Raw genomic sequence first — 15,308 nt, 5'->3', positions numbered from 1 at the left:
AGGCTCAATCCGGAGTGTGGCCAAGTGCACTAACCATAAGGCCACCATGACTTTAATGGTGTTGAAGTAATTTTGGAGCCAGACTGCAGGTAATAATGCCTGATATGGGGTACATCAAAATTCTTTTATTTATTTATTTATTCCATTCTAAAATTACAAAGATAAATATAAAGTAAACAAGTAAGAGGAGAAATGGAAAAGGGCAAAAATATAGCAAGCTAATTAGATGCCCTTGTCTGATTGACAATAATAATTAGGGTAAAAAAGTTAACTTAATATAGGAGAGGAAGAGGTATGAATTAATTAATACTGAGCAAAATAATTCTGGAAGAGTGCTTTTTTAAAACATTTTCTAGTTGCTACGTTACATATAGATAAAGGAAGGTCATTCCAATAGTAACATCCAATAACAGTGGGGCAAAATTTCCTTATATTTATTCTGGAGAAATCGAGATTTAAGTGTTGTAGGGATGCACTTCAAGTAACATAGTTATGTCGCTCAGATACCAGAGATAAGGTGTAATTAGACGGTTTATCATCCATTAAGTGGTCATATAATAGCTGGCGGGTATATAGTTTAACAATGTCAGGAAGCTTAATAAGACCAAGGTTTACATAATGGGGAGTAATATGATCACGAAGTGGCACATTGTTGATTATTCTAATAGCTTTGTTTTGTAGTCTCACCAATTGTGACAATGGAGCCTCTTAATTATTACCCCACAGTACGCAATCATAAATTAAATAGGGATATATAAGTGCATAATAAATACTTGTTAGGGATTGGGATGTTACATAGGGTTTTAGTTTTGCAATAACATTTACACTTTTGCTAATTTTATTACTTATATAATTGATATGGCCATGCCAAGACAGTGAGCAATCAATAATGAGTCCTAAATATTTAACACTGGAAGACTGTTCTAGGTACCGGTCTGCTAGTTTAAGAGGGATATGTAAATTATGATTTCTTTTTTGTCGTGGTTGAAAAACCAGGTGTTTTGTCTTACTTAAATTCAAGGTTAATCTGTTTGAGCATAACCATTCATAAATAGCAGGCAATTCAGAGTTTATTCTCTGTAAAAGTACGTCTAAATCTTTACCAGTCGCAGTTAAAGAAGTGTCATCAGCAAATAGTCTTACGGAGAAGTAGTTGGTTGATTTAACAATATCATTAATATAAATTAGAAAAAGAAAAGGACCTAAAATTGACCCTTGCGGTACACCTGAGCTTTATATTAAAAGAGAACTAGACTTGATACCATTAACAAATACCTTTTGTTTCCTGTTGCTCAAGTAAGACTTAAACCACTGATTTTCACTGCTTCGAATACCATATGAGTCAAGTTTGGATAACAGAATAGAGTGATTGACCGTGTCAAATGCTTTACTTAAATCAAGAAAAATAGAAACCGCATATTTTCCTTCATCACGGACTTTTGTTATCTCATCCATTAATTCTACCAAGCAATCAGTTGCGGTGCTCCCAGATCTAAAGCCATATTGATTAGATACTAAGATATTCTCAGACATAAAATAAAATTTTAGTTGATTAAGAATGCACTTCTCAAAAATTTTACTTAACGCAGAAAGGACTGATATGGGCCGGTAGTTACTGCATGAGGAACGAGAGCCTTGTTTGAAAATCGGGATAACCTTGGCAATTTTTAAACTATTTGGAAATATACCTTGTTCAAGTGTTAAATTTGTAATGTGTCAGTGGTTTAAATATTTCCAACGCTGCAGAGAACAATAAGAAAGGATGAATGTTATCAAAACCAAATGATTTTTTACAATCAATGCTATCTAATAGTAAAAAGACCTCCATTTCACTTACTTTAGTGAAGTGGAACGTGCATTTTTTCCTATTCACATAAGATGAAGCATGGCGATCTGTTTTAGGCATCAAAATTCTTGCAAAATTCTTATTAGCAACGAACCTACAGCTAACACTGGTTATGTTGTTTTTTGGCTAGTTTTGCTGTTTAAAGAAACTGAGGAAGAATTTTTATATGGTTTATTTAAAGACATGATTGTATTGTATTTAGAATACAAATTCTTATATTATACACAAGTCTTTGATCAATGAACCTTTATAAAAATATCAAATATGATGATTTGGCCTCAGGCAACTAACTAAAACTTGAGAAGTACAATGTATTCCTGTCCCAAAAATGAAGGGGAGCTTAACTTCTTGTGGTATCTTGTGTAACAGGATTTCTATCTTTGCATGCATATTCTAACTCTTAAAATCATGTCTCTTGAATTTCCATACAATGCTTTTATTATTACAAATTTTCTGCAACACTCAGTATTTTAAGACACATACATTTGTATTGTGCCCATTTCGAATACTTAAGTCACCTGCACATTTAAACAACGATAGAATAACCTTCCAAAAAGGGAGCTCATTAAAGACCTTCCAAACCAAGGGATTTAAAATCACTTGATATACTGATCAGACAAGCCTGAGAAATCAAAATGAGACAGTTTTGTTCCATGTCCACAAAAAGCTACATCTTAAGCTACTGACATGCATCTGTGTGTCACACTGGCCAGTTCTCAATCACACGCATCCTTATATATTAGGAGCAAAAAGCCTAGACAAAAAGTTGAGTTTTGATGGATGACATAAATTATCATCTCTGCTTCCTGTTTTCTGTTGTAAAATCTCAAGAATATTTTTCAAAATCCTGTCTTCAAAGCTGGTGGATTAGGTAATACATTGTACAATATGTAAATGATAAGGTTTGTAAGTTTATAACCCTGTAGTCCAAGATAAAATACATGCAATTGCCAATCTGTATGAATTAATGGCAATATACAATCAGGACCACAGGCCCAAATTAACATTTTTTTTGAAATAATGTATACACTGTATGTAAATTAAATGAAAAAAATCACATTTCAGATAGAACAGAAGAATTCTCAGTTTCTGACTAACCAAAGTCTTATATGGGTCACCGTGACTGTATTGTGTTGTTCCAGAAAATATCCATACCCCTCCCACAGAAGATTATTTAGCTTGAACCCCCCACCCCTCCAGAAATTCCATTTTTATCTCATACTTTCCTTTAAAAAATTGAGCTTTCAAAACCCCCCTCCCCCTTGGAATTTCCATTAACCTTCCTTGGGGTGGGTATGGATATTTTCTGGAACTACACATTCCAACACCAGATGTTCAATGTATTCACAAGTTCAGAGACAAAAGTAGATTTTAGCATACAGACCTGTAGCTTTTGGCAAAGAAGTACAGAGATGATTTGGCATCCAGAAAAACTCAACTTTTTGTCTGGACATTTTTGTGCTGAAGGTCACATGTGAGTATTGATAGAACAAGTCGATGAGTGTCCCAGTAAGTGACAAAAATTCAATATCCATTGATAATATATGTTCTAATATCTTTTTCTAAGACGAGAGAACTGAGACAATTGTAAGAATGACAAAGAGATTTATTTCAACTGATCATGAACCAGCTGCTATTAAATAAATGTACATAATGTACACAGTCTCAGTATATCAATCATTTTAACAGACCATGCAAACAGAACAAAGTCAGACACTGAAACAGAAGGCGAAACCTGACATCAACCAGTACACTTCTGTAAGAATCATGTTAGGCTTGGGTACACTGCTATGTCCAAATTATGCAGCACAACTAATAGTTATTGATAATTATTGCACTGAAGCAACATGTGATGTTGTAAGCTCATACATTTACCTCCAAGTGTCTCACTTTTCCTTTCCACTTGCATTCATCATCCAAGAATGTGCAGTGGACAACAAAGGATAGCACTTCACGACGCATGACGTGATCAGGAAAAACCTGAAGAGAAATGATCATTTACAAGCTGAAGATGGCCCAGCATTATATGGTGCTTCCAGGGATTAAGGCATAATGTTACAAATACTGTAACGACGTAGTATCACGATGGTCAAGACACCTGTTTTCTTTATTGTGTAAATCTCAGAAGTACATCGCGCACATTGTGACGTCATAACTGCATAATTTATGACACATAATGTTAATTCACGGAGATTACACTTGTATGGGATAGTGCCCTTTAAAGGATAACCCAGTTCAGTTTAGGGATATTTATCCATATTGGGTACTTTTGATAAGATGGTGCCTTCTTATTCCCACACAACAATTTCTCATTCTTCACATGCCCAGTTGATGTTGATTTTTCAACATGTTACATTAGTCATTTGCTTGATTAATGGTTTTTCATTCTTGGTGCATTGGGTAATTTATAATCTTGCATGTGAGTGCTTACTAAATTAATATGCTAATTGTAGTATTCCTGGCTTTAAAATCTAGGTTTCATTTCGAGTACAGTACTTTATGCAATCTCCCCAAAATATCATACTCTTTTAGCGTAACGACTCCTTGAATTTATTTTATTTTTTTCTAATGAAGAAGGGTGCTGATGATGATTGAGTTATCAAAGCCCACAAAATCACCCTTCTTATCACACTTCTTATATCTGAATCACACATGACAAGTGTGATTAAAAGTGTGAAAAAGTGTGATTTTAGTGTGACAAGGTCACTTTAGTTAATTTTTAGTTATAATTTTCCAATTATTTTTTATTAGTGTTGTGTTATTCTTCTGCTCACTATTTGGGTTATTTTCCTACATTAGTTTGGTTTCCTTACACACCTTATTTTGGTATGTGTTGGTGATTCATTCCCACACACTTCTCTTAGCTAAATCCTGTTGTGTAGGAGAAGTTACCTCCTAGTTTCCTTAAGTAAATCCTGTATTCGTGGGCAGCAAATACACTCCCTAGCCTTATTTGGTTTAGAGTTATTCCTACAGTTTCCTCAAATCTGTAATAAATTGGCAACCATTTGTTCAGCAAATTCAGTTGATTCAGTTGGTTTATTCTGAGCTATACTCAAGTTCCCAAGTCAAGCACTGGTTTAGTTCGAATGTTATATTCTCAATAACCCTTGTGTTACTTGTTCCCATTTATTGTGTTCCCGTTGTTATTATCTCCACTATTTTTGTCAATAAACTCATAAATCGTACACTCGTATCTGTCCTTGTTACATCAACCGTTTTGGCCGTCTTACATTAGAATCATACTTTTATCACACATTCAAAGTGTGCACACATGTGATCACACAATTATCTTTGCATGGGTGACAGTTTTTCATTCTCATTCTCATACATGCACATTAATTTCCATAATTTCCCATGTGGTGATTTCCCAGTCTCACATCAATCACAGAAACTCAATACATTACTATATCTAATAGGTGATTTTAAACTCAATTAACCCAGCCACTTTTGCAGTGTTTGGCTTGCCTTACATTGAAGATCAGAGAATGAATCCCTCTCCAGGGTCTTCTGTTGTCCAGCATGACAGACAATTGCAGTAGATGTACATGAACGGCCCCATGTTAGCACATTATTAGACTGATAAAGCAAAACCTTAATTATACTCAACAGCAAGTTAGAGTAGTTTGTTTCACCAACCAATTGAGTGTAGTGTGCATTAAGATTTGTCTCACCTCAGTAGATGTCAACTCATTTCTGTCCTGTACACAAGTCATCTTAGATGATCCATTGCTGAATATAAAAGGAAAAAACAAATTGTGAAACAAATCTTGAGGGGACAGGGGAGGGGCTGATCCCCTTATTTGGGATTAGCAGGAATGTGTCATTGAATACTCAATGGTTTTCAGGGTTTTCTGCCTTAAGTTCATGTAATGGTTTGGCTAAGAACTTAAGGCAAAAGAGCAATGGCTGGTTTGCTGTATCACACCATCAAAAATGAAAATCATAACCACACACAATAAATTAAGTCAAGAGGCTGGGATATGAAAGATGATTGATATATAAACAACCTCACCAAGATTTTGGACTGTGCACTTTTTCATTTGCACATTATTCGGAAAAGTACTTCACTCAAATTTATAGAGCTTTGTATGGAGTCACCATGTTTGTGCCCCTCGGAGGGACACAAACATGGTGGCCATAAAGTAACAGAAACATCTGTCATTGAGTTTTGCCATTGAAATGAAAAGTTACTACTCTAGAGCTTAAATTAATATTTCTTCTGGGGCAAGAACTGTTTAGTTAGCAAAAATGCGAGCAATAACTCATATTTTGACCTACTTGAGAGCCTCCATTTTTATGGAGGTTTATAAACCTGCGAGCCAGCGAGCCATTCGAGCCAAAGGGCGAGCCATGCGAGTCATGCGAGTCATGCAAGCCCTAGTACAAATGTTAAGATTTTTTATTTGTTACATTTATATTCACATGAGAACAAGAACAAGAGCAACGGAACAAGATGAATAACATCGCAATATTAAATTCTTGCAATATTAAATTCTAAGGGAAGAGACAACCACATGCAGCAGTCAGCCAACCGACAAAGTTTTGATAACTCTGATTCACTAAAGAGCGAACCTGTTAAAATTACGCGATTCACTCACCATTCTTGACACCAATACATGGAGTTGCCCTGAAGTACTGTTCTCTTTTTTCTTGAATGATTTTCAACGTCGATATCAATGAATGACATGTGCCAATGGATACCACTCACTTACCCATTCAAGTAGCGGTGGGGTGGTGGAGCCATACGTTTCTCTCAGAAAATTTTCATTACTTTATTCCTGAACCTTAATAAATTTTTGACACGTTGTTTTTTTTTTTGCGGATCCTGGGCGATTTGAATACACAAAATTTTCTCCAAACAACAAAAATATGAAACAAAGAAAAAAATTCATCACACATAGGGTGGCCATTACTATGACGCAAGACTTGGCACGATGTACAGATGTTTAGAGCATTTTTCATATTTGCTGCACCAGCAATAGTTTTGGTAACCAAAGCGAGATTAGGATTTTCTTTTGGGAATATTTCAATTCTAGGCACTTTTGAAGCTAAATTTAAAATTAATTTCCCAGGCCCGGAAAGAGAGAGTACCCTGGGAGCGAGGTTGTACCATTTACAGTATACTCGTCCCCAGGGTCATCTCCGCTTTCAAGATGGCGGGTGGGCAGTTAAAAGCGATAGTATAGCGATAGTTTAATGATAGTTGGGCACGAGATCTGTTTCTTGGTGAAAAGTCAACTACCTCCCAGATCAATTGAAGAAAAAAAAATACTCATAAAAATGGCTCGCATGACTCACATGACTTGCATGACTCACATGGCTCACACCATGGGTCACAGATTTAGCAGACCCATTTTCATGTCATCCAACGCATAAACTTGGAAATTCAGACGTGCTCTATTGCATAATGAGGAACCCTGTTGGGCTTAAACATTGCAGAATGTCAAGTTATTAGAGGGTCTTACATCTGATGAAACTAAAACTTCAGAAGGATCGAGTGGTAATTTTTCTTATTTTGGAAAATGATGACATATCACATAAAAACCAGCAATAGACCGCATAATTAGTGGCAGTTATTTTTTTCACGCTCATTACCTTAATGAGGTTAATTTCTGTCAGTGGTCTTCAATTTTAAAATTGGACAAGCACACCGTGTGAGGTCGATTTGAAATTATGAGCCCAATTACTCCCTGAATTGTACAGCATGAAGTTCAATTACTAATTAAGCTTAACCTTAAATCAATAAGAAATTTCAAAAGTCTTGAGTACTTTGTTTATGTAAAAAAGTCAGATATGCTTTCAATTCCACGAGGTTGAAAACTGCAGGAAACATTAATTAACGAAGCAGCCTTAAAGTGTGCATATTATTGACATGTGAATGGCATGGGTATCCAATTACAGGCTGGTATCCAATTACAAAATACCAAACATATAGGCGCCTATAGAACAAATCACAATTGAGAATTTTGTTATAGATGAGATTAAATTGATAACAGCGATTAAAACATTGATAATAATTATTATTGACTACTCCAGGGCTCGACACTAACTTTTCAACTTACTAGCCAAGTGGCTAGTGACTACTTAGATGTTACTAGCCAAAAACATTTTTTTACTAGCCAGCGTTGAGTTTGGCTACCTTATTACATGAAATTTTCACGACACATTTATTTTGTGGTTTGGGTGCGTGCATATCTCATGACGCTTTAATTCGCAATTTTGTAAAAATTTGTATTTTGAATCACTTTAAGTTTGCGTTTTTGAGTAACACAAAATTTTTTTTCTTAACAATGTTACTTAAACGTGTCTTTGAATTTAGTAAACTGACTTTATCAAAGGTACAATAACATCAAAAGTAACAAAAATGCAATAGCATGACTGTGTGTCAACAGTAACATAATGTGTTACGTTCCAGACACTTCTTATTTGCGTCACTTTAATTTCGCAATTTTTTTAAAATCGCAAAATTCGCAAAATTAACATGTTGCAAAAATTTCTGGTAGGTCCAATAACAGCAGAATTACTAGCAAGACTTGAAAGCACAATGCAAGCCATTCTCTTTAATACATAATGTTGGTAATTATATTGTACTTAAACTCGTTTCAAAAAAGTTCCAGTTCCCAAAAGACTTTCAGGACTCTGTTTTTCTCTGAGACTTCCTTGGAAAAAATATCAAGACCCCCAGGACATCACTGTAAAAGCTGTCAAGACTTCTTCACAGACAAGTGCCGTAGAAATGTTTCAAAAGCAAAACAACTATCTGAGCAATACTGTAAACTGTCCTTGGTGAAATTCGACTGCTAAAAACAGCTGATTTAAATATCGAAGGAAATAAATCTTTCTCATCTAATTACTTCTGTAGTGGTAAGTTTGTAAGTATGCATACATGTACATGTACAACGACAAATCACCCATATATTGTTATGCTAAATGAAATGTTATCCCTTAACGGTTCTGCACTATTTTGTGCATGAAAAAAATTTCATAACAAAAAAGAGCATTGATGCATGCTGTCTTGTTTGTCAAATATTTCTTTCAACAAAATTAACATGTTCAGTTCCCCGTTTACGACGCACCACGCAGCGAAAAGTAGGCATAAGTGCTGAACAGCGCATGCCCAGTACCATGATATGTCCACAATGAAATTCTGACATTGTAAATTTTGTGTTTGTCTTCCTTGAAGAAGACAGAAAGTAGTTCAGCCAATTTCATTTTGTTAACTAGCCAAAGCGGCTAGTGGAAATCGAAAACCTACTAGCCAAAACTAAATTTCTACTAGTCTGTGGCTAGTTGGCTACTGTTAGTGTCAAGCCCTGTACTCACAAATCATTCTTGACAATCACTTTAATTTTACACCTTATGATATTATTGACTTATTAAATTCCTAGACATCACTTCATCTATCCACATCCGACACACTTAAAATCACTTCAAAAATAACAAGACGCATATCTGCGTAAACTTGGCCATCTTTCCTGACATATCGAGATGTAAACACCAGGAAATCAACATGGTGAAGTCTTAGTTGCCTTTTGTCGATTGTTTCATAGCTCTAGCATAGTGTTGTATATTGCCCATTGTCCGTTTTTTCAGGCCTGGTCTGTGGTCTGCGTTTTTTTAAGTAAAGCAATGAAGGTTTTGGCAGTAAAATGCTAACTTTCAACCTATATGATTGCATTTGTGTCCATCTATGTGGCCAACAGGATTTTTAAAAAACAGATCAAGTATTGCTTATTGAAAGGAACTCAGATACTAAAATGTCATGTTTGTTCTATGGGTTAACACTTTTCAAACCAGCTTGTTTCAGATATTGTTTTGAATGATTCCATTCTTTTGGTTATAGTATGATCAGGGATAGTCTTTTTAGAGAAGAAGTAACTTTTCTTTTGCGGAGATTTTGGAAAATGTGTAGTTTCTTAAATTATCCAGATCTCCCACACAGAAGGGATTTTTTCTAATCCCCCCACTCTAGAAATTCCAATTAAGCGTCATACATTTCCTTAAAGTTTTTGGCCTTTGAGACCACTGCCACCCTCAGGAATTTCCAATGCATTCTGTGGGGGAATATGGACATATTCTGAAACCACACAATGTTTTATTACTTTTGGGGGGTTAAAAGGGAAACTTTAGCAAAGTTTCCAGGGATATCTTTTGTTAGCTTCATCCCCCCTTGCAAATGGTTATTGTTTTTTGGAAAAAAGGGAACTTTGATTGAAATTGGTGTTTCGTGGGAATTTCTGTTTGTCAGTATGTTTAAGGAGTACTTCAAGCTTTTTGAATGAAGAACAATGTTTATTGAACAAATAATTACCAATCAATTCTGATCTATGTTTCTTGTGAATGTAAATGCTTATGTAAATGCTTGTTTGTTCAGTACAGATAATCAGTCGCCTAGATAGCCAAAGTAAGCTCCAGATGTTTACACTATTTTCCGGTCGCAATGTTGGCGTACTGCGGAGGTACTCGTCTCTGTAAATTTGCGCGAAATATTTCGACAAATATCTGAGCTTGGGAAAACGCACAGAATTAAAAATTAGCGAAGTGTCATCTTTATTAATCTCCTATAACATCACAATTTCTTGATTTAATCCACTAAATGGTTGTTGAATAAATTTTTTATTGTGTCAGGATTGCATGACAGTGAAAGCCAAGAATTGTTTTGCTGGGGTCAATGTACATGTACATTAGTTTCTTTCAGCTTAAATGTACAATAATTCGCTACATGGGTTTCACTCTTGTAAAGACACATAGCTCTGTTACAAGAAAACGAGAAAATATCGTTTAGTTCGAGATTTTAGGGACCTTAAGCACCGACGACGACGAGCCCAGAGGACGACGACCGGAAGTAAAATTTCCCCTTACCGCGCTACTGCGCATGCTAGACTCGTCGTCCACGTAAAGCTTAGGACGTCAAAACGTCAGGTTTGCCGTCCTGAGCGAACGTGAGTAAGTATTAATCTATTAACGCTGTGTTTCAGGCAGAAAATGTATATCAAACTATTGAAATGAAAGTTTGTTATTTATTTAATCTCTTAGCTTTGTATCAACTAGATTTTACGGCGAGTTTGGTGTAAAAATCGTTGGTAATAACCTTATTTTGTCGGCGATTTGTCCGTTGTTGAATTTGCTTGTCAGCGAAACTACGAAATTAAATGAATTCAGAAATTGAAAAATGACTCTGTATTTCATTTCTTCTGGTTCCTATCTACATGTAGGCTTTCGCTTATGTTTTTAGGATAGAATTTTATACCGTGAAGGTCGTTTTAGATTATATCGGGCGAAAATTCGGCATCATTCATCTCTTCGAGTGAAAACCTGTTATGTTCTTCGTATGAGAAATCGGGATTTTTCGACATCAATTCCTCACGTAGGACTGAAAATGTGTTGTCATCGATAGTACCGTTTTCGTAGCTCAAGAGAAACAGGTCTTGGAGCTCGCGAAAGGAAGACATGACAAAATTTTTCGATGGTTTTAGGTCCATGTTTACAAGAACTCAGCTCTGTTTACATGTACTCGCATTTGGTTTTCACGCCGTGAACGACGTCCTCGACCCAGTCCTACAACAATTTTACTCGTCGTCGTCGTCCCATTCGTCGTCGGTGCTTAAGGGCCCTTTTATCTTTATTATACGTAACGAAGTTTCTCGGCGCGTTTTACTTAGGTGTACTCAAACAGATACATTCGTAAACAAATTTTCTAACCTTTCTGCTCTTGTTGCTCAGACGTTCTTGAGTTCGTGCTGGGATTCTACTTGGTTCACGATCATACGATGACGCTTGTGAAGATGCTTTTTATCAAGTTGAAGAGTTGATAGCCCCGGTTGATGGCTCCTTTGGTATAACATGATTCTTGATGAATTCACTCAAAATGTTCGCTCATAAATTGATCTCTCGTAAGGTTTGCAAACCGACCCGTTCCGAAAACGCTTAATGTCCTTTAGTGTTGGTCTACCTCGAACGGTGTGTTCGTTTGTATATCATTTCATCGCCCCAGAAATCATGGAATCCGTGCTAACTTTTCACGACGACAGCTTCTGTAAATTTCATGTGCTGTACGCATGCACAGGCACAGGTGACGCATGCGCTTTAGAGACCAGACGGCGATTTGTGACTGAACGCAAACAAAAATGAAGGGCAATTTTAAACTTGGGCTCCCTTTGGGATACGCCCAAGTAAAAAGTAGATAATTAATTATACAAAAAACTGTGTAAAATCTGTAAACCGTGCTAAAACTGTTTTCACACAGTTTAAAATAATTATATTTACCAGTACTTTTTATTCTTCATTAAGAGATTTTAAGTGCCTTCGATGTGGAGAGAAGATGTTATGTCTTCTTCCTGTTCTTCTCATTATTCAAACACATCCCTGGCCTCAATGAATCAAATTTCCCAGTCAAATACATATTTATCAATTTTATCGATCAACTATTAAAGGGTGACATGAGCATAAAATTCCTGCAGTCCATAATATTATTTTTCTTCAAACCAGGAAAATCTCTGCTTTGTCCCGATCTGTCCAGCTGAGTTGCAATGAAGTCTCTTTACAAATATAAAGAACTTTCCTTTAAGTTCCACATAATTAACAACCAGTTTACTGGATAAACAGTAATTAAAAAATACTTCACTCCCCCCTCCCCTTCATACAAAAATATTCTTGCCACCTGATGGTCTTCACAGTGGCAATTGGTCCATACATGTATATGTTGAGGAAGGCAACAAACATTAATTCTTAAAAGGAATTCAGACAAGTGACTTGAAGGTGATAATATTTATACACCCAGTTAATTGAATTCACTACTGCATCTTTTGCAGTGAAGAGATAAATACAGCAGAAACCAGATTTAGACAAACAGTTATCAAATGGAAGATGCTTTCCCTCCAAAGACTTCAATATGGTGCATCACGTTAATTTTACAAGATCAACAATATCCTCCCTACAAGTCAATGCTCAAGTTTGGCCAAGACTGATACAAATAAGGAGCATGGGGTAAAAATGCCAAAGAAGGGAATTTTTAGATTTTTCCTTAATAATTTTTTCAGCAATTGGTTTATAACAACCAAGCAAATTCATCTATTTAATTGAAATTAAAAATTTATTTCATAGTTTGCACCTTTTAATCAACTTTACAATCCACTGCCAGCCTACCCAGTTCTTAGCCTTATACCACTAATACATACATGTAAACAGGGTATCAACTTTATAATAAAATAGTCTTACATGGAGTGTACAGTGAAACCTCCATTAAACGGACCCCCAATTAAGCAGACACCCTCTATTAAGCGGACACTTAGCCTAGTCCTAAAATTGACGTCCTATATTTCCCTTTAAAATGAACCCCTATTCAGCAGACACCTCTATTAAGCGGACGAGGACACTAAAATGTATTGTATTAGGCTAATTTCTATTGTTAAAAACCTCTATTAAGCGGACACCAAACTGAATTAACAATGTGGCATTGGATTACGTCCTTGAAACAGTCGATTAAATGTACCCGTATTACCGTTGCTGTTAATTGAGAGGGCATATTATTACCAACAAATTAAAGTTGGTAATGAAAGCTGATTAACTTGAACTCCGGAGAGCTTTGTTAACAACCTGTGACTTTAAAACAGTACAGAGGAACCGTTTAATGTTAATTGTTAACAAACATTGTGTAATTGTTATAAACCTTTATTAAGTGGATACCCTCCATTAAGCAGACACTTGGGAAGGTCCCAATGGTGTCTGCTTAATAGAGGTTTCACTGTATTATTTGGGTTTGTTCATTTAACACCCACCAGTGCTACAGTAATAGCACCAGGATACAATCATTTATTATGCGAGAATGGAAAGTTTTATACAGCACATGTCCAAATGAAAACAGATCAAAATTTTCCCACTCAATAAAAACACTGATTACTTACATAGAATTTTAAGTATCAAGTAAATGCCTGGCACATCACACTTACAGAAATAAATTCCTCAGACAATCACTGCAGTAGAAGTGCCCACAGAGAGTTTGCATCGCTTCTCTCAGAAGAAGACCACATGAGTTACACAGATACTTTGGGCCAATTCTCTCCTGCTCTGAGCTGGCCAAACAATACCCAGGCATGATCAAATCCTACGATGCTAAAATAAAAATATAAATTATTACTTTGCTAATGTGTTTATCTGCCAAACTTCTATATTCCAGTCAACAAGGCAGATTTATTAATCAGTCACACATACATGTGCACTGTACCAGTCAGAATATTGCAATTGGTACATGCGCAGACAAAGGAGTGGGAGGTGCGGTGGCCTCATGGTTAGTGCGCTCGTTTCTGGATCGAGTAGTAGTCGAGTTCAAGCCCTGGCCGGGGCCATTGTGTTGTGTTCTTGGGCAAGACACTTTACTCTCACAGTGCCTCTCTCCACCCAGGTGTATAAATGGGTACCGACGAACTTAATGCTGGGGGTAACCCTGCGATGGACTAGCATCCCTTCCAGGGGGGAGTAGAAATAGTCCTAGTCGCTTTATGCTACAGAAACTGGGATAAGCTCCCGCCTGGGGGGTCATTTGGCTCGTGTGCAGACTTTACCTACCACTGCAGACAAAGGAAACCTTCCTGGTTACTACACTTTAGCTAGGCCTGTTTGATAATTTATTTTCTGGACCTGTATATAACGAGCCAGTTAAGATAATAAAACTGTTGAGAAAGGCTTTGCTTGCATATAAGATCCAAGGTCATGCGGTAATTTCATTAAAGATTCAATATGAAAATGCTTCTATAAGCGCTCTTCTTTTTCAGGAGATTACAAAACAGTAATTTTGATATACATACTCAATGAAATTTGACTGCAATCAATCATTTTCAATACTAATTAACTGAATAATATCAAGAACTGATAAAAAAAGAATGGATAGCAAATGAAAGTTCAGTGATAATTGATCGGCATGAAGGGATGGAGAATTGGTCTTTCAAAAAAACCAGAGTCTTGCAAAATTTTTGTCAAATTTCACGTCTCAAAGTCTTGTTTTCTTGCCAGTTAGAGTGTACAGTATGTGCATCTCACAGTCTCCATTTTTGTTACAAAGCTGTCTCAGCATCTTGGTTTTTTGAGTCTAAAAAAGTCTCAAAGTCCTGATTTGTTTGTTTTGTTTTATAGATGATGTCCAAAAGTCTTAGAGTCTGAACGCCTTGCACTTGCATTCAAAATGACACTTTAAGTTCTCAGTGTCACAATTTAAAAAGTCGCAAATGTCTCAGGCTTGCAAAGAAAACATTGGTCTCACGTTCTTGCGAAGTCTGACTTGCATTTACCATTCACCACCCCACCAAAACTGATCTTGATTCATTGATCAGAGTTTGATTTCTATCAATAATATTTTTACATGTAGCAAAAATATCAATTACTTTAAAGTGCCTAGGAACTGAAAAATAATTGCTTCTCATTTGAAACGCTTTTCAAAATACAGGAAAATGGCATTTTCCATTTT

The 15,308-nt window shown here is 36.1% G+C and overlaps 2 protein-coding genes across 3 annotated transcripts in view; both read right to left on the bottom strand.

The window, feature by feature from the left end:
• Positions 1-15,308, bottom strand: part of LOC145478070 (TNF receptor-associated factor 6-like) — an 89,963-nt gene that overhangs the window by 48,892 nt on the left and 25,763 nt on the right. The window lies entirely within an intron of this gene.
• LOC145477826 (TNF receptor-associated factor 2-like) overlaps positions 1-15,308 on the bottom strand; it is a 41,372-nt gene that overhangs the window by 23,698 nt on the left and 2,366 nt on the right. For both annotated transcript variants that reach the window (XR_014048155.1, XM_081455675.1), the window contains exons 2-4: positions 13,798-13,960; positions 5,521-5,578; positions 3,722-3,826 (exon numbers count right to left, since the gene is read on the bottom strand). Coding sequence is in view for 1 of the 2 variants with exons in the window: in XM_081455675.1 (XP_081311801.1) it covers positions 3,722-3,826; positions 5,521-5,578; positions 13,798-13,943 (309 nt within the window). In the remaining variant the exon portion in view is untranslated. The remainder of the gene's footprint in view (positions 1-3,721; positions 3,827-5,520; positions 5,579-13,797; positions 13,961-15,308) is intronic.

Source organism: Orbicella franksi, chromosome 1, assembly GCF_964199315.1.
Source record: "Orbicella franksi chromosome 1, jaOrbFran1.1, whole genome shotgun sequence".
In the NCBI taxonomy this organism is placed as follows: Eukaryota; Metazoa; Cnidaria; class Anthozoa; order Scleractinia; family Merulinidae; genus Orbicella; species Orbicella franksi.
The sequence above is the reverse complement of the archived record's forward strand: the minus strand, read 5'-3'. Positions and strand labels throughout refer to the sequence as shown.